At 43.7% G+C, this 22,636-nt stretch overlaps 1 protein-coding gene across 2 annotated transcripts in view; it reads left to right on the forward strand.

The window, feature by feature from the left end:
• Positions 1-12: 12 nt before the first annotated feature.
• The window catches only part of LOC144156052 (uncharacterized), a 48,438-nt gene continuing 25,814 nt past the window's right edge, over positions 13-22,636 (forward strand). Inside the window, exons 1-12 of one of the 2 annotated variants that reach the window (XM_077687832.1) lie at positions 13-183; positions 309-509; positions 598-720; positions 819-947; positions 1,480-1,659; positions 4,390-4,518; positions 10,659-10,793; positions 11,342-11,391; positions 11,492-11,651; positions 15,030-15,162; positions 20,029-20,235; positions 20,409-20,591. In XM_077687832.1, coding sequence (XP_077543958.1) covers positions 112-183; positions 309-509; positions 598-720; positions 819-947; positions 1,480-1,659; positions 4,390-4,518; positions 10,659-10,793; positions 11,342-11,391; positions 11,492-11,651; positions 15,030-15,162; positions 20,029-20,235; positions 20,409-20,591 — 1,702 coding nt within the window. In that variant the 5' untranslated portion in view covers positions 13-111. The remainder of the gene's footprint in view (positions 184-308; positions 510-597; positions 721-818; positions 948-1,479; positions 1,660-4,389; positions 4,519-10,658; positions 10,794-11,341; positions 11,392-11,491; positions 11,652-15,029; positions 15,163-20,028; positions 20,236-20,408; positions 20,592-22,636) is intronic. The other variant, XM_077687833.1, reaches the window with a different exon arrangement.

The following is a 22,636-nucleotide window of genomic DNA, read 5'->3' on the forward strand; positions in this document are numbered from 1 at the left end:
GAGGTTGTTGAGAAGTTTCTTTTGAGTTTTCAAGTCCTAACAGCGCGAAGTTTTGAATTACGTACTTATTAGAGTGTGATCTTTTGCTGTACGCTAGGCAGCTTGGCGAAAATGGAAGATCAGCTGAAAAAACTTTCTAAAAATCGTGAGCTTATGTCGCTAATTCTTAGCTTGGCCGAATCGGTAAGTCTTCCCGCTTTATAAAGCGAGTCCGGTAAATAACGGTTCCGTCGCTGTACGTTTTGCTGCCTTTAACTTTGTTTTATGTAGAACCTTATAATAACATAATATATTTGCTCTAATTCCAGGTTAACAAGCTAATAGGAAGCGCCAAGAGTACTGCAAAGCAGTGCAGCGAGCAGGTAGTGGATGCTGTGCTTTCCATCTTAGACACTGCGGACAAATACGAAGACGACGCTGTAAGCACCTTTCTTGATCACCTGGCTGTGACCACACCCAGCAAGTATTGCCGGATTTTTAATATTTGGACTCCTGATTCGTTTTCCCGTGTAAGGCGCGTCCACCATTCGGTGAAATTGCTTTTGTCACCCTGTTGTGTCCGTATATGTGTGGCTGTTTAGGGTCATTTCTTTTCAGCTTCAGAATACCCTGGAGCCATTGAAGCATAAGCTTAAGGTCGGGATCGCAGAACTTAGAACTTGCTGCGAAGGGCAGCAGAGCCTGCCTTTTGTCAGTCATGCGGTGCCTCTGAGCATAGAGGTGAGTTTAGCCGTTCGTGTGGAATGGATACGCGCTACACCCGCTTCCGGGAACTAGAGGCGGGCAGGTATTTATCGTATTCCCTCTGTGACTTGCAGCTGGTTGTGTCCCTGGAAGAATTTGAGCTTGCTTCCCTGGAAAAATCTCACGACGCTGCCGTGGAGAGCGTACAAGAGCTGGAGTCGTTGTATGGAAGTCAAGCTGCAGATGTCCCCTCAAGGATCCTTGTAACTCGCATTTGCTTCGTAAACCAGCGATCTATTAAGATGAGGTCACTTTACTATAGAAAAATAAAGGATTTGAAGCTTTTAAAAGGCACTTTTTATGAAACCATTTACCTTTAAAAAGTTGCACCATGAGGAAAACGCGTTTTAAATAGAGGAGCCTCCTCAAAAAGCCATTTTTAAATTGTTGTGTAAATTTATCGTCACCTTGATTTTAATAAAAAATAATAATAAAAGAGAAATAAGACCATAACACAAACATATTGTTTTATCGCTGCTGCTGTTTAGGTAGTCTCAAAAGCTGTTGAACACAGTTGTCCTTCTGTATGATGTACGTGGTGCCTCTAAATCTCAATGGTTATTTTTTACCAATTTTGGGAGGGATAAGAAAATGAAATGAAAATCCTTAATGTGACCTTACTACACAACCTAGGCCATTATTCTGACTTACCTTTCTTAATTCGTGTCTATATTACTGAGGCTGTGGTATTAGTTGTAAAAGTGCGCTTGACACTGGTGCCTCATTTCATTACAGGGGGCCCTCAAAAATGTGTTGCCATTCCTAAAAAAGGCTCAGCAGCGAGCCTCCTCTCTTCCACAGCGATGTCTTTTTGATGGCTTTGTAGACACTGCAGCAGTCCAGAAGTTCTACATCTACTTTTTGGCATCTGTCAGTGGGCTTCTGACTGCGCATTCAGTCAGCAGGCATGTAAAGGTATGTCCCACATGAGTCATGCACATATTTTTTTTCAGCTTTTAAAAACATGGGAACAGGAAAAATGCTTGTGCTAGAGAAAGTTGTTCAGAAGTTGTACTCCTTAAAGGGACTCTGCAACACTCTTTGAGCAGTGCAAGTAAACCTGCGCGACGTTTAGATTACACTACCAGCAATACCTGAGCCAAATATTGCACGTTCTCATGAAGTGGTGAGCACGCAGATCGTTGTGAATGACGGGGAAAAACCAAGCGTGCTCTCTTCAATTTTCCTCATTATGCACACCTGGCATGGCCTAAATGATGTCATTGCAGCCATGGCTGTCCTATTGGCTGTCGCTGGTCAACTTCGCGGCTTATTTCTCACATTTCCTAAGCCCGTCAGCGCTGTGTACAAACCTCTTCCGTGCCTGAACGTACGCACACTTTTGGCGTTTCTTTTGTGTTTTGAGTGCGGGCGGAGTTCGAGTGACGAACTCAATACTCCCCTTTCAACGAGATCATTCGACAACAAGCTTTTATTGCTTCAAAAACACCTTACCAGCCTGAGCGTGCGCTTGCGAGCAGGCAGCCATGCCTGCATTTTTGTGTCACAAGGCCGGAAATAGACCCCGTCCATGTTGCGGAGAAAAGGAAAAAACTCCTCAGCCTGGGATATATCGAAGGCTGCCAAATAGAACGCCGCGAGCCCCCTTCCTCTCCGGGAGAGAGCGCGAAGCTTTGGTCGCGTTGTCCGCGGTCGAGTTGAGAGGGAATAATTATGCGCGATTTCTCATCGCGCATAGTTTCAATGATGGTAAACGGATTTCCATAATTCTTGCGGGAGGAGATTGCCGGGACAATAGACTTTATCCCAAAATACATTCAGAGTAGTCGCTGATGGGTGCTGCCAGGTCCCAGGGGCCATGCTGACATAATACAAGTTTGTTTTATTCGAAAGATTTGGGGCTTTACAGTGCCTCCAGTGCTTTTCCGGCAGCAAGTGATGCTTTATCCCCTGACAAATTAATCAATTTAAGTTAACATTCTGATCCTCCTGCCAAATCATGTTTTGTGACGTCTACCATGACATCACATGGCGGGTCTTAAAGTGAACTTTAAGTGTGCTATTTACTCTGCAGCGGACTGGCGCCTCGTTCACTGTCAGTTCCTAGACGACGCCACCATATGGCTCCACACCACTATCCTCCTTTGCTTTATTTTTGACCATATTTGCACCTGGCTTGTTTTTGTTATGGTAGGTAGTAATTGTTTTGGAAAACATGGGGTATGCTCGACAAACAGGGTCACGTAAGACAATGTCGCTTACGCCAATCGGCCAGTGTTGTGTGAGGCAACCCCAAAGCGCCAGACTGCTATACAGCTATAACAAGCATAAGGCGCGCAGTACCAACAGTAGTACGCACTGGTCTATGTTTACATCTACTTTTGTAACTTCCATTCTTTACCCCACCATTCCTATTGCTATAAAATGAATATGCATTAAATTTAGGCAAAAATAGCTCATTCTGAAAGCCTAGCTATAAGCCCTGCCTAACTTGTGTTTGCTTTTGCCGGCCTCAGCCAATCGCACGACTGTGCGTATGACATCTTATGTTCTAGTGCGGGAAATGAGCTAGTGAACTATATGGCCATTCACTTTTTTTCTAATTACGTAGCTTATTTGAGCGGAGTGGGTGTCAGTATGATTCTAACAAGGCAATATTTCGAATGAACTAAACTTGTGTTTTGTCTGCATGGCCCCTTTAATTAATGAGATATGTTGAAGCTGGTGGGAAAAGTCGACTTGTGCAAAAGTTGGGGGCGTCGTGAACCCCATAATGAGCAAAAACCTGATTAGAAGTGGGAGGCTATTGCAAAACCTTGGACATTCAAACCTGGAGGTCTACTAATTTTTTCTAATGCTAGCTTAACAACACTGTCTTGACTAAGAACACTGAGTCCTAGTGTCTGGACCTACATGAAGCAAGAAGAGGTGGAGTTCTGTTTCTCTTCGTTTGTCACAGTGCGGCATTTTGAACTGCCTGTGAGCTGTAATAGAACAGTGCCCTATGTGAGACTGTGCTCTTGACTGTACCTGGATGTAATGAATGTTTAATTAAATGGCTTTAATTGTACTTGAAAAACTGTCGTGCAGCAAGTATGGGGAACAGCTGTGCCATTTGTGCCATTGAGCGCCAAACTTGTTTACCTGCGCCGAAGCGCCACTATTGCTCCAAAATCGTTCATCAGCGCCATCCGGCGCCACAGAGCCCGAATTGAGCTGCAAGATACGACCGCCATGACTTGGCTAAAACATCGTGTTTTCGGTTTCAATGCGGTTATGGTTTCGATTGCGTCAAGAATATATGAGCGGCTTATTTTATTGGTCAAGTTGAAACTGAATTAAGGTTATAATCCGACGAAAACAAAAGCAAAAGCGATGAAAACAAAACCAAACAAAAGGAAAAGCTCCAAACGTGCTCCAAAGGGCCTTTTGGGCGGCTCCAAGTCTGCTACAAAAAGCAATTTTGCCTGCTTCCAAGACTGCTCCCAAACCCATGTACCCTGTTCCACCCCTGAAGTATTAAAGTACAGGCTTAGTTTCATTGGCGAACGGTGCAGGCATCGGATTTTTGTGGTGTAAACAAGCACATCGAATATAAACCAGCTGGCAAAAATATGTTTTTTTGCAAGGCAGTTATGCAAAAGCTGTTTCATTTGTTAATAGGGGTGTTTCGCACTTTTCTAGATACTCTGGTGCTTTGCCATTCGCCAAGCAGGCCTGTGGCTGTCCAAGCTGCGAGACTTGGCTTGTGGCGTTTCGTCTCATGAGTTCCTGGACGGTTGGATGGGTGCCTTTGTCAGCAAGGTGGATGAGGTGGGTGCCAGGTTGTGCCTGCGAAGCCAGGTGTGCAGGCACTCGGTGCAGTGCAATACAGTTGCATGTAGAGAGCATGGTCATTGATCAAGGGACAACTGGAAGTAATCCTTGCTGTTCATATTTTTTTTTATTTTCTATTGCTGTGGATATTTGGTGTGTACAGTGGTGCTCTAATTTCTGCGTAGGGTAAGGCCTTAGGGCAGCTCAGCTTAGTCAGGGAAGCTTATGTCACTTTGGATGCCTCCTGCCTGTGGTGTAACGGACGTCTATATTTAGGCTGCTTGAATTAGTGTATCTTTCAGCGAAGACCAGCTCAGGTCAGAGGCCTTGAAAAGGGCATTCAACCAGCCTTTGTGATGATGAGGAGGAGGCTAACGGGCTGACTGCTGAGTGAAAGGCCATTTTTGAGACTTGAAAAGTAGAAGTGTCGGATAGGTAGGTGGGCCCTGTTCTAATTGGGTTGGCATTTCAGAGGTGAGAGAATAAAGAGGAAAAATACGAACTGCTTAACCTGCACAACCTTTTAGTATAACAGGAAACATTGCCGAGGAAAAGTGTAAACGACGTTAGAATTGATTTGTGAAGTTGCTTGAGGGGTATTTTGTGAGCCTTCATATTGTATCAGTGCCAGCCAAAATCTACAATACAAAGTTTGCGGTGTGGGTTGCCGGCAGTAAGAAAGTGCTCATGAAGAAGCAACGTCTTCTCATTTGAAAAGCCAAACAAACACCATGGTTTCTCTCGTGCTGTATTCACATACGTGGTGCCTATCTGCCACATGGGAAGTAAAATGACATAAATAAAAATAGTAAATATTAGGATAAAAGTGAGAAGAAAGGATTTTTCTGAATTAAAAAATGTTAATTGGGAGGGTTTTTTTTTTCTGTTTTTGAAGCAAAGCTTTAGTGTTCGCACTGATGCGTCCGTAATGCAAAAACGCCCTGCAGGAAAGCCAACTTTGTCTGACGATGATGATGAATAGGTGCAGTGAAAGAAAAAACGCTTGTGGTGGCCGGAATCGAACCTGGGCCCCTTGTGTTACGAAGCCGGCGTTTTTCCGATTGCTCCATTTCGACGTGGTTGAAGCGGTTTGGAAAACTTGGACAGCAACCAAAGAATTCGTCACGAGGAAGTTTCGCATTCCACCATCGTCATCGTTAGACAGAGGGGTGCATGATTTTTTAGGGAAGCGATTGCTAGTTCGGTGTTGGCAACGGTAACACGATAGAAATGCATGCAACTTCCTTTGATTTTTTATTGACTTCCATTTTATATATTCTATTTTTGATTTCCATTTTATTCATTAAAAATTTAATATCAACATGACAAAAATACATGAAAAAGCTTGATCCTGGCAAAAAGGTGCTTATAGATGTGGGTCAGTAATGAGGCTTGATGTGCAAGTAAATGAGTGGAGGAATATTCGAAACTTCAAATAAAATTTGAGTAGTGCTTGCTGTTCAATTCTATCTGCTGTGAATTTCTGCTGTTCGAAGTGTTGGAGTTTTCCAAATATTTGAACATTTTAAATATTCATGTGGATCAGAGTTCGCTTTGCCTCAGCACAAACCTCGTAGGGCAGCAAGTGCCTCAGTGTTGCCTTTTCTGCAGAGCGCCAAAGCTGTGCACTGTGGCAAAGCAGTGCAAATAAGGTGAAAAGCTTCTGCACATACATGCGAACGAGAAACTGGGCCCGTGAGGAAATCGAGAGAAATTTATTTTTCTTCACAATGATCTACACATGATCACATGATCACACATGATCACAATGATCTACATATGATCTACACAAACATTATCCAGCAAGCTTGTTTAAACTTCAACAATCAGTTACGAACTCGCCTTGCAGCCCTTTTAAGGGACCTTGAAGACAACATGCAAATCTGCTTGTTATGTGATTACTTTGATAGAGTAACGTATGTCAAGTTTAATGTAAACTGAATTTCATTAAACTAATTGAGAAAAGTCGAAAGAAAAACTAGATAATTGGGAAAGATGCAATGGCAATGCCTTGAGGCAGCCCTGCACTTATTGATTGGTGTGACCATTCAACGTATACGGATTGACTGGTTGCTGTTAAAAAAAAAAGGAATTTGAGAGGATTGAGCTGAGATTGTGGAACACCGTCTGTATGGTTCTTGTAGCAGTGCAGAGCTGTCAATTGTCGAAATTGAAAACAAATGAGCAGGAATTCAGGTTTTCTCACTGGAACATTGTAAGTACGGCTTTACTCAAGCTGTCCAGTAGTAGCGAAGTATGAAGCCTGAGCTTGATGCTAATCAAGCTCAGCTAGGTTTTCTGAGCACCATCACCATGAGTGCCTTGAAATGAATGTTCTGATCGAGAATTCACGGTGCTCTTCATTGAGCAATAGCCATCCTCCCACGAAGGCAACACCGAGGAGTAGAACTTGTTTGGTGCTGCCTTCAAAACATTATGAACTTAATTCTTGAGATCCCACTCCCTGTTTTAACCTACAGGGTTCGTAAAGGTCCTTGAAAACCTTGAAAACCCTTGCATTTAAGAATTCAGTTTTCAAGAGCTTGAAAACCTTGAATTTTTTCCTTGTCCTTGAAAACCCTTCAATTTTTTGGGCAGTAAAGAGGACGTGATATGTGACCTGCTTTTTATGGCTTATCTTTGCGGCCCTGCACACTCCCCATCGAAAACATGCTTCTACAGTTTCAAGCCAGCTTGGGAGTATCGGCGGGCTGCTTTATGCAAGGGCTCGTATGGAACGAACTCTCCGTATCGGAAGAGGAGGAAATTAACAAAAGTCGCCTTCCCATGTTGGATACTGCTTTTTGCATTGCCTCATCTTGTTATTTATTTTGAATATCTGTTGTGCCACACCATAGCTATGCCCCACTCCGTTTCGAAAATGAACGGTGCTGACCCCTCCAGAATGACATCAAAATGAGCACAGATAAGCAAGATTTGGGATGTGAATGTGAGAACACGGTGCATCTAGCTTCGAAGCTTTGTTGGAATATTTTATTTTGACGTGTGATGGTGGGCAGAGTCAGTAGACTACACAGACATTTATTTAGGGGATGAGAATGGCAGGAGGTATTAATTTGTGATCTTCGCTATCCAAGACTGTGTATTAAGAGCATTAAAAAGTCCAAAATGGCGTGTTTTTTGTAAAGCTCTCAGTATTATTGTGGGTGGTACTAAACACTTGACCACTTCCCAAGGGTGGAGTTGTTCCAACGACATTTTTCTCAGTCTTTTTTCGAAATGTAAAGAAGCAAATGTTTTGCGTGTGAGCAGAACAGTAGTAGAACAGTTGGTATACGTTCTCCCCTGCACTCTTAAAAAGGCCTTGACAGGGCCTTGCTAGTCCTTGAATATCCTTGAATTCTTGTACCTGAATCCTGTTCGAACCGTGAACCTATTAAAATGCAGTATTTTTTTTTTTTTTTTGCTAGGGCATTTTATTATTTGAGCTTACTCTCTGAGCTAGGGCACACCTTTTAGAAGAATCTTCGAGCAGTCTAGATTCAGCTCAGCCCTGTTTATTATTTATTTATATTCTTTACCAATCCACTGTTCCAGTATCTCTGTAGGTTTTTTCGGCTTGAGCTTCACGAAATGCTAAAAAAGTAACCTAGGAATGTGTCACATTAAAACTTGGTGGACGTTGCCATGAAGGAATGCGAGTTCTCCAACATGTTTTGGTTGCAGACAGTGTCTTTGACTGATTGCAGTCCGTCCGCTTGCTTGAAAAAGGTGCTTGAGGCGCATGCTGGTGGCTGCTTTGATTAGGTATCGCCAACAGGTAGTAACTTGTGGTTGCTCGCTCATGGCAATATTTGGAAAAAATACCTTGTTTCGGTTTCTTAGTTGCACATGCAAAAGCATGGCTCCATTCAAAATACCCTGTGGTTAGTGTACACTTCTTTAGTGCAAGGGTTACACGTGTGAGCCTTTCTTGCGCAGCTGTGAGCATTATGTGAGAAAGCCAACTTTCAAAAATGCACTCTGTGTGGTGAAGCTACAATGCAGGCATAATGATTAACCAGCTCAAACTAACCGGGATGAGAGAGGAGTACACAACACGAGCACTCGTGTTGTGTACTCCTCTCTCCATAGAGTTTCTCACTAGCTTACCTATAGAGTGGAATCTGGTGCTAGCGTCAACGTGATTCGGCGAAAGCGCTCTACGCCTCCGTGGGTGCCGCCATAGTGTGTAGTTCAGCCGGAAGTTCGGCATGGCATGGCCGGCAACGACTTTGTGGCTACGCAAACTGAGTTTTTGTTTAAAAAATTGCTGCCAAAAGTGCCGCTGTTAACAAATTTTATTTTGTATAAGACACTGTGTTAGAGGTCCTATGTTGCAAAACAAATTTGGGGGTTACAAAGGGGGAAAAAAAGCAGAAGTCCTGCCTTTGGCTCACGCCGCCAGCTACAGCGGGCTGTCCCGGATATATTTTTCGATTATTATATTCTCCAAACTGGGTGAGGTTTTCTTTGATTTTTTGTAATATTTAGCTGAAAAGAATTATTTAGATTGTCTTAAACTGTGTTCTTGCTTCCTCTCAATACAGTATTATTAACGTATGCTACGCGCTTTGGCAGGCAAAGCAGATGCAACATAGAGATGCAAGAATGATGTAGTCACGTCGTATTTATTTGTTTTGTCCAGGCAGATATAAATAAACCTAGAGGCGAAGCGTATTACCGCAAGTAGGTCTTCAAGCACGTACACAAAGCATTATGAAATTGCATGAGTGCTTTAAATGGCAAATAAATACTGGCTTGTTGAGTCACTTTGTATGTTGCCTCATTGCACCTGCCCAAGGCAGTGCATGCTTCAAGGGGTAAGTAAACACAGCGACGGCGACGAGCGACGCGAAACTCCTAACTGAATGGGTACAGAAAACGTATAATGTGGGCTAGCGTAGCTTATTTAGTGGCTGTAGAGTGTGCGACAGCGGCAAGCGGTATAAAGTGGTATAACAGGCCGCTGGGACCCTTACTCGCTTTTTGCCGGCCAGAAGCAGCCCACAAGCGAGCGGCAGTGACGATGCAGTGAACTGTAGCGACGAGCGACGACGACAGAGGACATTGGCGGCAGTGTATTAATTTTTTCGCTTGTCGCTGTCGCCCAGTACACTCTGTTATTGTGCCTTTTGAGTTACGTTTTCCGCGTCGCTTGTCGCCGTCGCTGCATGTGGTAACCCCTTCATCGTGAACAACTCACCGCTAACGCGAGAACATGCGTTAAATGCTAATCACTCTGTTATTTAGACATATCTGTGATAGCCATTGAATGCCAGAAAGTGGCATCCCGAAAACGAAAAAGCATACTGAAAACAGAACTAACAAGCACTTCAGAAGCCGAGAAGCCTAATCCATAGCGCACGAGCCACTTGCTGCCAATCTGATTCCCACAGTACCCAAATTCCCATGGCGGCATGCGATCGCAGCGACACTTTCCACTCTAGGTGATATTGAGAAACTCTATGCCTCTCTCGTCCCGTTTAGTTTGCGCTGGTTAATCATTGTGAATGTATGCCAACTAGCCCAGTTTTCGACCTTGTTGCACTACAATGCAGCCGTTTTGAGACAAAGTGAACTTTTGTTCTGTTATTACTCTTAATCTTCCAATGTTAGAGGGAAAAATCTACTACTTCGATTAGTGAAAGTGCACTGTACACCCAATCAAATGGCAAACTATTTCGAGAAGTATTTGAAGGCTTAAATATGTACACACGTCTCTAAATAACCGTTGAATTTTTAAATGTGGGATCCAGAAGCAGTTCATGGGTTACCACGAATGTTATGATAGGGCGGGCCTTTAATTATTTTAGACTGAATATTTTATATGCCCAGGCGTACCGACCCTCTGGGTTTTTTTTTTTTTTTTTTTGGCCAGCATTGAAAGATGTGTATTGCGACAGCAAACCAAGCATGGAACCTTCTGCTCTCAGCAGAAGAATAAGTTATAGAGTTATGCATCTCCCAAGTTAAGTTTATTTTTGAGCAACACTGGGGCATGTTTGTTGGTGCTTAGCTTCATTTGTCGGAGCATGTTCATTTCTTAGAAGCTTTCAACTAGATGTGTGACAAGTCTATCAGTAACATTTTTTTTTTCTATTTCTATTCATTGGTTAATTTATTTTGCTCTTCAGGCACTGTACCACTTGAGCCACAAACTGGAGGACGAGTTTTACTCCGCGGTGGATGCAGTAACCAGCCATGGAATGTCAGTGTGCCACCTTTGTCCAGAGGTTGACAGGGACAAACTCATTACGGCCTACAAAGAGGTGAGAAGTTGGTGTTACTAGTGAAATTTTCAGTTTGTTACAACTTCACTGGGTTGCTTACTTTGTTGCCTTCTCAAGAATGCTTTTGTTCTTGGTCAGCATTAACACTGAAAAATGCAGCTCTATTTATGACAGTTCTGCTTGAAGTTATTTATCATGTTAAATACTGTCAAAACTGCACTAAGGTAATTGTGAAATGCACGGTGTTCTGTACAGTATTGTCCTTGGTAGTTCAGTAGCTTTGATGCTTTTCTGCTAGGCATGAGCTGGTGGGTTCTACTTTTGGTCATGGTGGTGGTTGTATTTCTCGTAGAATTGAGAAGTGCCAAATTCCATGGTAATAAAACACTGCGTCTGTGGCCCTTCCCTGCTCTGTGCTTTATAAAAGGCCACGTGTTTCTTCAAGTACTCGATCTCAAATTTAGTTTTGACTTAGGATATAGCCACAGTGTTCCAAATTTTTTAGTGCTTCATGAGATTTGCTGTGTAAGACAGACACACGCACAAAAAATTTGTACCTTGCACTCTTTCCTTCTTGGTTCAACTAGGTTTTGGAGTGCAAACTTGACTTGGAGAAGGCTGAGAAGTGCAATGCTGGGTATGTGCATTATGCTCTTGCGCTGTGATTCGATGTTGACATGCATGCTTTGTCGTTGTGCTAGTCCCTCTAAATTCAAGTACATATTGTGATCTTTCAGAGAGAAAGAATCGGCATCGAAACGTAAAAAGATGAAGGCCACCCTGGAGAATTTTGAAGAGCTTGTGAACATTGCTCTCGTGGAGCTGATTGTGCACAACTATATGAGACCAGCTTCTTCATTTTCGAAGCTCCTGGAAGTTGCCAAAGAGGACCCGCTTGTGAGCACATTGCTTTTCGTTGTTTTGAAGGCTGTTCCAGAGTTGATATGATTGTTTTTTTTCCTCTCTCTAAATCTGCCATGGAAATCAGTATGGTAATATTTATGGTGGTGATACAATTCCGTCCAAAATTTTGTCATATTGCTTCATGAGTCTAGTTTTTTGGGCTATAACTAGGGGGTATTTTCCTCTGGGTTAGCATTCAGGTTATTATTATTATCATTATTTTTCTTTTGTTGGTGGCCAGCACTATCTGACGGAAAACCATGTGAAAACCATATCCCCCAAATTTTTCTCAGTTTAGCCTTGTGGTAGGCTTAATCTACTTTTATCTCCCGCTATTTCTTCTTTATGAGCACGAGTTGCAGTTTAACACATTCGTGACTGATAAAATCAGTTGTTTTTGGGTAGTTCAAGAAATATTTTTTTCCTGCCACAGAAAATGATTGATTCTAAAGTGTAAGGTATGAAATGATAGGGGAAGAATAGGGCTTTCCAGCAGTATTAATTTCAAACAACAAATTTATTACTAATATTATCAAAAAATTATCAAAACAAAAAAGTAACAAAAAGAAAAAATGATGAAAACATCAATGCAACTTTGCACAGGGTAAACATAAAAAAAAATTGAAATTGAACACTTCGAATACAAGTCCCTTGTAGATTAATACTGCAACTATTAGCTCTGTAAGTACAAAAGTTATTTACATACATACAAAAATATAAGCACTAGTGCCTATCATGCCACCGCACGAAGCAGTTTCTTGACACAGTGAAACAAAGGTTGGCTCCTCTGTGCAGCCGACACCAACTGGTTCCGCCCGAATGAAGTCGACAACCTGCAGATAAGAGCTGTGACCTTTATAGAACAGTCCGGATATGTTTACGTCAACGTGCGGCAGCGATAGAGTGGCCCGAGGAGAAAGCGAAACTTGCCAATGGACAAGTTTTGCAGGGCGGGGCAGGGTGGGGTGGTTTGGCGCACTTTTGTCGTCCGTACTGAAGTCGGACGAACCAAAGTCGTCTTAAGTGTCTGTGCCGCTACCATCATCCAGAGATTACAGCTGAGGTTCATCGGAATGCATCAAAATTCGCTGTTCCCGTGGAGCATCAGCAAAAGTGGCATTGACGCTGCAACCGAAACCACGTGCGCCAGACAGCGAAGGACCTTTAAAAGTCCTCTCCGCGGCTAGAAAAGAAACTCAAAAGCGAGACTGATGAAATATTTCCTCTTTTACCCTTTGGATGGCATTAACTGTCTAGAAGCGCTCAGAGAGCACCAAAGTTTGAATTTGTATTCACCAATAACGTACTATTGATGGGAATGGGCGTGTCACAAAAGTGTTAAGAAACACTGTAATAGTAGTTTTTCTGGGCTATAAAGCTAATGTAATTTGCATGCCGATTACTTTTTCATGGCTCTGTCATATATATTAGCAGTATTCAAATGCATTTGCTAACACTCCTAGAAATTTGTTAGAAATTTGTGGACTTGTTGTGGACTCTATTGTTAGAAATTTGTGGACTTAGACTTTTTTACTCCAATAGAAACGAGATGAAGGGGATGTGTACACCAAGAGCAGCAAAACGCAGGGTCAGGCCTGGTTCAATAGGAGATGGCAGGTTTCTTAGCTGACATCTGCTTGGTCTGCTTGGATTAAAGTGACAGTGTGTCCGAGCACTTTCAGAAATCTTGTGAAAAAGCATAATTTCTCTACTGCGTGATAAGTGAATTACTTTTAGTGGGCCACACCTTGATAATATTCAGTTTATTCCGACAATCCAACCAGCGCATTTCAGAACATTATTCTCATTAAATTCTGATTGATTGATTGTGGGGTTTAATGTGCCGACGCAACGCAGGTGATGAGGCGCGCCGTAGTGGAGGGCTCCGGATTAATTTTGACCACCTGGGGATCTTTATCGTGCGCCGAAATCTTGTACACACGGGCGTTTTTGCTTTTCGCCTCATTAAATTCTATTTGAATGGAGTCCACGTCATGACATTGGAATGGATTGGGGCTTGTTCAGTTTATTCTGATGCACCCTGTACAGGGGGAGCACAGAGAAGTACGCATAATGTAGCGCACACCTTCATTACGTGCTACGTTCTGTGGCTGCCGAATCTAGAAGCTGCTCTCTCTGGACATTTGAGAATACCACCTATTGTTAGATGGTGTGCATGCTTGACAGAGTGACGCTGCATGTTTAGTTAGCTGTGGCCATCACTGCACAGAGCATGCATCGCGAAAAATGTGTTCTTATTCTTTTTGCTTTCGTAAGTTTTATTTGTATTTGGAGGGAGAAAAGGAACCAATCATAGTGCTCTGCTTCTGAATGCCCCTGTGTCAGCCAGGCAGTATTCACATGCGTCTCGTATCGATGCCTCGAAGCCAGATGGCCAAGATAGTGCCGCAGAGAAGAATGGAGTGTGTGAATTGCAAAATGTCAGGCCTGCAGTTTGTTCTTTGTTCAGCTGTGCAGCAGTGTCGAAATGCACAACTAAACAAATACTACACAGTGTTGCTCTACTGAGAAGCCATCCAATCTAATGGGAGAAGATGTGCACATGTGCTAAGTTAAGTAGCGCTTGAAATGGGACGACAGTAGAGAAGACACACACGACGGCACTATTTAACGATGCATCAACACCAACTAGCCCAACTGTCAATTTTAATGTGCCAAGTTGTTTGACTTGGCAGCCAGATGACACTGTATGTATGAAAAGCTGTGTACTCCATTGTTCGTATTTCTTTGTATGCCACCGTGTACACGCTACAGCCTGTTGCTCTGGAAGGTTTTTGGTCCCTGGGTGCGCTGTGTTATGATCAATAAATTAGCCCTCCCACATTTATAACCACCAAGGAAGCCCCTTAAACATCCCTATTGGCCCCCTGCAATGGTGTCCAAGTCTCTCAACTGTGTGTTTGTCTGAGAATGATGCTGCTGATGCCACACTTTCCCCCTGAAAACGATGGTAACGTACTAAAGGACATGGCTACAGGCCATCAAGTTCAAACTTTGCTAACATGCGAAGTAATATAAGCAGCATGCAGGCTTTTTGTGGTGCTTCAAGGTAGACTATGGCTGAACACATTTTAGCTCAGTGAAATGAAGATGAGTGGAGTTGGGCAGGGCATGTCATTCAGAGGACGAGCAGCAGGCTCCTTATTTCATTTCATGTGCCAAGTTCATTGATTTGATGCACACAACTGTGAGTGCCTGGGAAGCTGTGCGTAGAAGTTAAACCGAAGGGGGAGATATTTGAATGCCACGGTGTTGACAACTAAATGGCTCAGTCACGCATTCTGGAGCAGAAAATATAATCATTAGTGGTTTTCTTTTTGCTAGGGTAACTTTGTTCTGCTTTTATTTCAGAAAAAAGAATGCATCGGTGACACACCTGACTTGCCTGCTCTGTACAAAAATGAAGCTGACGCTTTCTGTACGTCTGTGGACACAACTTACAGCATAGCACATTTAGCAGCTGGCTGCACAACAGACGCGAGATGTACGTACTTCTTAATGACAGTTTGCATCTGCCATTAATGTAGTAGTTGCATCTTAAAATCCTTTTGCATTTCTATGCCTTGCAAGTTCAACACAGAATTCTGGAGCAGGGAAAAGGACTTTTCAAGTTTGTGTGTAGCCTGTACAGTTTCAATTTTGCAGAATCGTCTCATTATTGGTGTCGGCTGTGATGCTACTAATTCTCTGTCAAATGCATGCATGGTTTTTTTTTCTGTTTATTACAATTGTGCATGTAGTGCATTTCTACATTATCACTTTCATCCTGTGGTCTGCAACTTTTGGTACATTTAGGAATAGAGATTATTGAAATAAAAAAAAAACACAGAGAGGTCGGCCTGATGGTATTAGTTCTGGCCTGCTATTTTGTGTGTGGGAAGGGGAAGAAAGAGCATGGCAAGAGGATGAGCGAGGTGAAGATGGCAGGGAAATGGAAGAATGGCTACATACAAAAGATGCCTGTACTAAGTGTGGGCACAAGTAGTAGTGCACACGTGGAATTGCGGGGTTAGTAATGTTTCAAATGGAAGAGTTGTATTATTGGTGAGGGCCTGATCACTTCAACAAGAGGAGAACAGGGATTCCCTTTGCAGTGTTTCCAAGATGTGGTTGCACCTAAGGACAAGGTCACCCACCTTCTATCTTATTTTCATGTGTGACCGTTTGTCCACCACCTGGCTTTGTGCATTTGTGTAGTAAGGTGTCAGTGCAATGCATAAAAAAAATTTTTCTCTACAAGTTCGTTCGTTAGTGAAAATGTTTAATAAATGGAAAAGGGGTGTTGAGGGAAGAGGAAGAAAGGAAGCAGGGGTGGGTGGTCCTCCTACTCTGGTAGAGCAAGGGCTGCCATTGCAGCCTTGGCTCGGTTCATCAGTAGGGCCAGGTTTCAAGCCGGCAGCTGTGTAGCAAGCCCTCCCATCTTTCCAGCGAATTTCAAATCCGCCTTTTTCATTGCGGTGTGCTGCCACCTAGCGTGCCTAGCGGAAGTTGAGGCGGTAGGGTTTGCCGGCGTTTCCTCCGGCTGCGTTCTCGTTGTATGCACGGCAATCCCACATTACGGCGAGGAGCAGCCGAAGTTTTTCTTCTGTGTTGGTGTTATAACGCCTTAAGATGACAGCCCCTGGTCATCACATAATACCAGGCGGCTTGTTATCACTGAATGAGGGCTGGCAGAGAAATCTCGGACAGATCCGTGTGCCGTCCGAGTAGCAGAGCGAGCAGTACTTGGAGTCGTCTTGCATGAAGTGCGATCGCCAGCTCAACAAAGGCCGGCAGTTCGCAAAATGCCTTTAAGCGCTGGACACATGTACGATTGGTACACGCGATTCGCATGCGACTGATCGTTACGACTGTCGCCCCGACTAGTCGTACGCGTGAATTTGAGACGGCCCGATGCGCGCATGAGATGCGTCGTTGGCGTCGCTCCGCCCACTGCTTTTGCTCCATGGTCAACTACGATGATCGCTGAGCTGAATTCGTAGATTCTGCGCGTTTGTTCGCAAGAAATGGATAAAGCAAGCAATCGTGAAGCGTTTTCTGCCTTCGGAAACAGTCCGCGCACACGCCGGCCGCGCCTGCCAGCTCGGCACACTCAGCGGCTCGAACCGGCGCAGACCACGGTAGCAACCGCGCTTGTCGCTGCTCTTCTGAATCAATCTGATTGCTAAAAAGAAGTTCCACATGCGAGATAGTAGGTGTTAGTGTGGTGAAAAATATTGCTAAGGATTGTTGTCAGGGCTTATTTTAAAAGCGGCGATCAGACATCTGCCGCGATACAAGCCTTCGCTGACCAGTCGCCGCGGCGCGCGGTGCGCCGAGCGGCCCAGAGATGGCGATACCTGCGCGGAAACATCGAAACAGGCTACGCAGATGTCTCGGTCACCAATCGCTCAAACGGCAGTTATAGCTTAAATAGAGTTCCTCATGCGAGAAAGGGGATGATAGTGTAGTGAAAAGTTGTGTTGCGGATTGTCATTCGCAGTTGCACAGATAGCGGCGATCAAATATCCGCTAGAATGCTAAGCCCAAAGTTCCCATCACCCGAGCCGACGCGAGCGACGGAAGCCGCCGTAGCCGATCGCGTGCGGCCGACGGGAAGCGATAGAAGCCGACACCGTTCCCTTTTCGGCACTCCGAGTTACAGCGGAACGCAGCACAAGTTGTGGGCATTGTTCCGCGCACAACGAGCACACACAAAAAATCAAACGATGTAAATACAACCACGACCCTTTCCCGCTTGTGCGGGAGCTGTGGGGAATGTCGTCTGCTGCCCCTACCGGACTGCTTAGGGACTTGGCCGCTAGGGGATTGCGCATGCGCAGTGGGGTTGTGAAAGAGGCGGATTGTACTTTATTACGAAGGGCTTTCAAGAGACACAAAATTTTTTACTGGTGTGCGAATATTCGAAACTTTTGGATATCAAAGCAAGTACAGTTGACCCCAGATATATTGAACCCGTATATATCAAATTATTGCACGTATCGAACAGTCCGAACATCCCCTTGCAAATCCTATGCTAAAGTATAGCACCTTTGTGCACGTTTATTGAACTCTCGTCCACCGTCACATTCAATATATATTGCAATCCCCTTCGCGATCCCCTTGGAGTTCAATATATCAGAGATCGACTGTAATGCAATATTTGATTTGTATTCGAATTGAATAGCAGTATTTGAAAATTTCAAATAAATTTTCAGAGTACTTCGAAGTTCTAGAACATGCACCAGCCTTCTCCACTAGCAGTGATGGGCTGTCCTGCACTGTGCCAGTGACGTGCGGCTAAACGGCATGAGGAAGGCGCTTTTGGGGAGTGCCTCAAATCTCCTCGGCGATCCCACCCTGTGCTTCTCTCTTCACATCCTAATAACATTGTTGTGCTCAAGCTGCCTTAGTCAACACTCTGTATATAAGAAAGCCTAGCTTTACTGGGGTAGATTTTTCTGAAGTAGATTTTTTTTTTTCCAAACCTGTAAAGCCCCCTCTTTTCAGTTCTTTTTTCTGTACAGAACATAAGAAAGACAATGAACTTGTGTGGCTCAGCACTTCTAGACACCGGGATAAAGACTTCTTGACAAGAAGACGTCGACACTGCAGACAAAATTATTATTCGCTTCAAAACCAAAAATCACTATTTGCATACCCCCAACAATTTTTCGCTTTTCATATTAACAGATTTCTTTCTTGATATAATGCCTATTCACGCTCCTTGTTTGACGTTGGGAGCGCTGTGGTGGGCTCCAACCACCTTTGCGAAAATCATTTCGCTGTGAAACTACCTCCAGTCACTTATCCATTTCAAATGTTTTGCTGTAGTCAGGGGTTTTATCACTGTTACGTATTTCTGTATTTGGTCAAGTTTTCTTGATTTTACACTTTCACTCTAGAGAAAAATCTCGACACACTGTTTCATTTTTGCTCTCAAATGCTTGTGCACTATCCTGTTTAGCAAGTAACGTGCATTACCATGCAACTTTAGCATGCCGTGCGATAATCTTTGAGCCTTGTTGTATGTGTAGCGGTGTCAAATGATATTTAAAATTTAAAATACAGTCAAACAGATCCTGTTTTTCAATTTGCATTGAATTCATGAATTTAATATCTGAAATCTTCAGATGTTCGGGTATACTACAAATATCCGGGTTTGCATCCACTGCTCCTGTAGCTCCAACACGCTGTAGCCCCATGGTGGTGAATCACGCCATCATAACGAAATTCATTCATTGCTAAACAAGGAAACACAACAAATATGCCTGTTGGTTTGTTTTTTCTTTGTTTGTATTTGTTGTGGCACAAAAGTATCTACCGTATTTACTCACATAAGGATCGCACTTTTTTTCCCAAAAATATGATTCAAATTTAGGGGTGCGTTCATTACGCGAGGTAAAATTTTCGCCAAGAAAGTTTCAGCGCAGAAAAAGCAAGCAAGTTGCAGCTCAGAATTTTTACGATAGGTCTTATAAACATACTAAACATAATAAATAAAAACATAATAAAAACTCCACAGAACACCGCCAGCCGCGTTGCAGAGTGACGCAAAATGCGGTGTTTTCATGAATTACGGAACGCGCCGGAACGAATTTGCTGCGAGGTGAGAAATGGTCTACCAATAGCGGCTGCTGCTCTCACAGTGCGGGGCATCAAAACAAGACACGGCTGCCGACGCAGCAAGCTGAGCGCATTTTTTTCTTTGTCTTGTGAGTACATTATGTGCATTTACTGAGTTTCTTCCGCAACAATGATGAACTCATGCTTGCCGATATCGCTAATATCGGCAAGTCTGCGGCAATAACGTAACCATGTCCACGTTGAAAGAGGAGGAAACATAGGTAAGCACGACCATCGTCAGCTAGAATTGGCACACATACGACATATGGCCACGGCAATTTCAAGGTGTGATCACTGCGCAGGAAATAAAAAAAGTCGTATTTTGATGACAAACTTCAGGGGTGCGATCATTACGCAAGTGCAAGCATTATGCGAGTAAATACGGTATGCTTGTAAACGGCTCTGTGTGTTTTGAAAAACAATGAGATGAAGTAAAGAAAAAATATTCGGTACTTCATCTGTTATTCGAAACCAGTAGTTTTAAAATGTTTGTATTCAGTTCATATTTCCACCACTTGAACACCCTTGCTAAGGTCATTACCCAAACAGCACACCAGGATCTCTGTTCACTAGTTAAAAAAATCCCAGTTTGGAATAACCCCTTACTGGAGGAAATTTCAAGTTGGGTTGCTAAACCAGCATAGATGGGAATAGGAGTGGGTGTTAACATGCAAACTTTGGCGATGTTTGCAGCATAAAGTAAGGCATGCAGAGTGCATGTTCACCTAACCTCGCCTGTTTTCAGCTGTCGGCAAGCTGTGGGAGCACCTACGCCTCATGGAGTGGCTGGATCCTGAGCTGGTGGCAGCCGTCATGTCCCTGGTGAGCAGCAGCGATGAAGGCCTCGTAAAGGTGCTCGAGAGGATGCAGTGTGCTTGGGACTTCCACATTCAAGGCCTATTCAGGAGCCTGCTTCACCTGACTGAGCCAATCGCCTTCTTCGTGTGTCTTGGTGAGCCACATTTCCCTTTCTGACTGTAATCCGGGGCTTTCTGATTATGTGTAAATGTGCTCTCTAGAACTCTTCGCGATGCTCAGTGTCCATTTTATGATTGTGCACCTATTTTGATTACAGAGGGCTCAGCTATGCTAAACACTTCTTTGCCCTCACCTCTATTTCTGCAGATGTATCTCTGAAGAGAAGCATTGCTGCCTTGGCTGACAGCTCGATCACTGATAGAGCAGCAGCTGACATTGCCTTTGAAATCATCGCAAGAACAAGCTCTGTGCAGGAGTTGACTGCAGTGGCTTTTGAAGGCAGCAAAATCCCAGAAAGCGTGCAGGCTGCCTTGAAGAACCTCAAAATTGGTACGAGACTGCAATTTTCAGCTAATGCTTTGTGCTGTCTACGATTCTTGCCTGTCCTCTGATTGCCTTTTGTGTTTCTTTAATGTTGAGAAGAACCTACTACGTGTCAGTAAGGATTGCCTTTTGTGTTTCTTTAATGTTGAAAAGAACCTATTACGTGTCAGTAAGGACCATTATTTGCAGTCAACTCCAGGATTGCTCCCGTAGTGCCTTGTGCATTTTAACCTCTCCAAGTGGACAAATGCTGAACAAGATTAACAGAGGGGCACTCTTGGAATGTACCCAAAGTAGCTACGTTTGAGAAGTAGCAGGTTTGGACTTGCTCCACCTTTCTCACTGTGGAAGGTACTCATGATGGAAACTTTACACCATCACAATTCCTAGGAGATAAAAGGAAAGAAGAAAAAACATGGCTCCTCTGTGTACTAGCGATGTAAAAAAGGGGGGGGGGGGGGGGGGGGGGGGGGCTGAAGGTGTTGGGGAATAAAGAAAAAGGATGGGTGTGCCCGTTGTGTTCATGTTTAGTTTTCTTTTCAACTGTTGGCTGCAAAAGTGTGCCTGATTGCTGATGACAGAGTTAAGGAGCACTGACATGAAATTTTAAAGCTGGGATAACTAGTATGTGAAAGGCTTCCTTTGTGTATATGGGGATAGCTCCCAGCAAGTTTCAACAGCGACCGTTCAGTATAACATATTTAATCCATTTTAATGTTTGCACGCACGAAAAAGCTCAGATACCCTTTGGCAGTTAGCATCAGCGTGATGCCATCTGCTCTTACTGGCCCCACACTGCCGACGTGAGGGCTCCCGTGATGTGGCCAACGTGCTAACTGCAGTTGGCGTGCACTGTTCCGTGGTGTTTGTCACGTCACGGTTTTGGGGCTGACATTATGCTGCCCGGCACATGGAGATGGTGGAGACCACGACCAGTGTGGGCGCGCGAGAGAGTGTGAGTGCATGCGCGTCTGCACTGGCAATGGTGCGACGAGAACGGCGACGTCACGAGCGCCCTCTTGTCATGGTGACTGCCTCGGTGTTCGTTTAGTCGAAACCGAAACTGACACAATTAAACGAGGCTGTAAATAATTATTTATGCTGCTATCGACCATCTAACGTGCCGTTCTATGATTAGCGGGCTGGTGGGCACCCATAGCAGCGAAAAAAAAGTTCACACGAAAATTTTGTGTCAGTACTCCTAAGTCAGAAGTAGAACCTCGATAAAAGGCTGCACCATACAGTGACGATGTAATGAAGATGTGGATTTTGGGAAAGAAAAGTTTGATCGCAACTCAATGTCTAGGCATGGTCATCATTTGCTGAAGCATTTCATTGTAGTAAATTTCTGTTGTACTTTATCTGGGCCTTAATATTTTGTTCTGGGTGGCAGCCAGGTGCTCTAGTGCTAAAGCTTTCAAAATTTTCACATCTAAGGGCCTGCATGTTAACATTTGCATGCCCAAAAAAAGTCTACAGGGATAGTGCCTTACAGGCAGTCACCATAACAGGTGGACAAGAAATTGAATACACATTGTCTGTGTAACCAGCCAGCTGGGCTGCATGTATATTCTTTGACAAAACATTCTGGCACCAGTTGAGCTGTGCAAGGTGAATCGGGCAAAGGCCTTTGCGTGGGGAGCACATTCCACAAAAACATGTATGGCTGCGATCGGATATTTTCTATGCGATTTCAAGCGACTGCAATGGCAATATTATGAAATCACATGCAATCGTGCCATAAAGCAAAGTATGCAGCACATGTATCTGTGCAGAATTATTGCTATAAAAACAAGAACACGAGACATTCTGTTTGCCTCAACAGATCCTTTACAAGAGCTGTAAAGCTGGCTTTCTTGCACTTACCAAAAAATAATAACACCTGTAATGCTCAAAACAAGCCTGTGAAATTTGCTAGTTTGCAGCATGAGAATAATCAAATCTTGCATGCGTATGTGTTCCATATAAATTCGGGGCTTCAACATTGTTCATGATGAAAAAAGTGGAAAAAGAGAGGTATGCTAGCTCCTTTGCATGAGCAATGTGGAAAA

Source organism: Haemaphysalis longicornis, unplaced genomic scaffold, assembly GCF_048455015.1.
Source record: "Haemaphysalis longicornis isolate Haplotype H1 unplaced genomic scaffold, Haemaphysalis longicornis Haplotype H1 scaffold_1, whole genome shotgun sequence".
NCBI classification, from domain to species: domain Eukaryota; kingdom Metazoa; phylum Arthropoda; class Arachnida; order Ixodida; family Ixodidae; genus Haemaphysalis; species Haemaphysalis longicornis.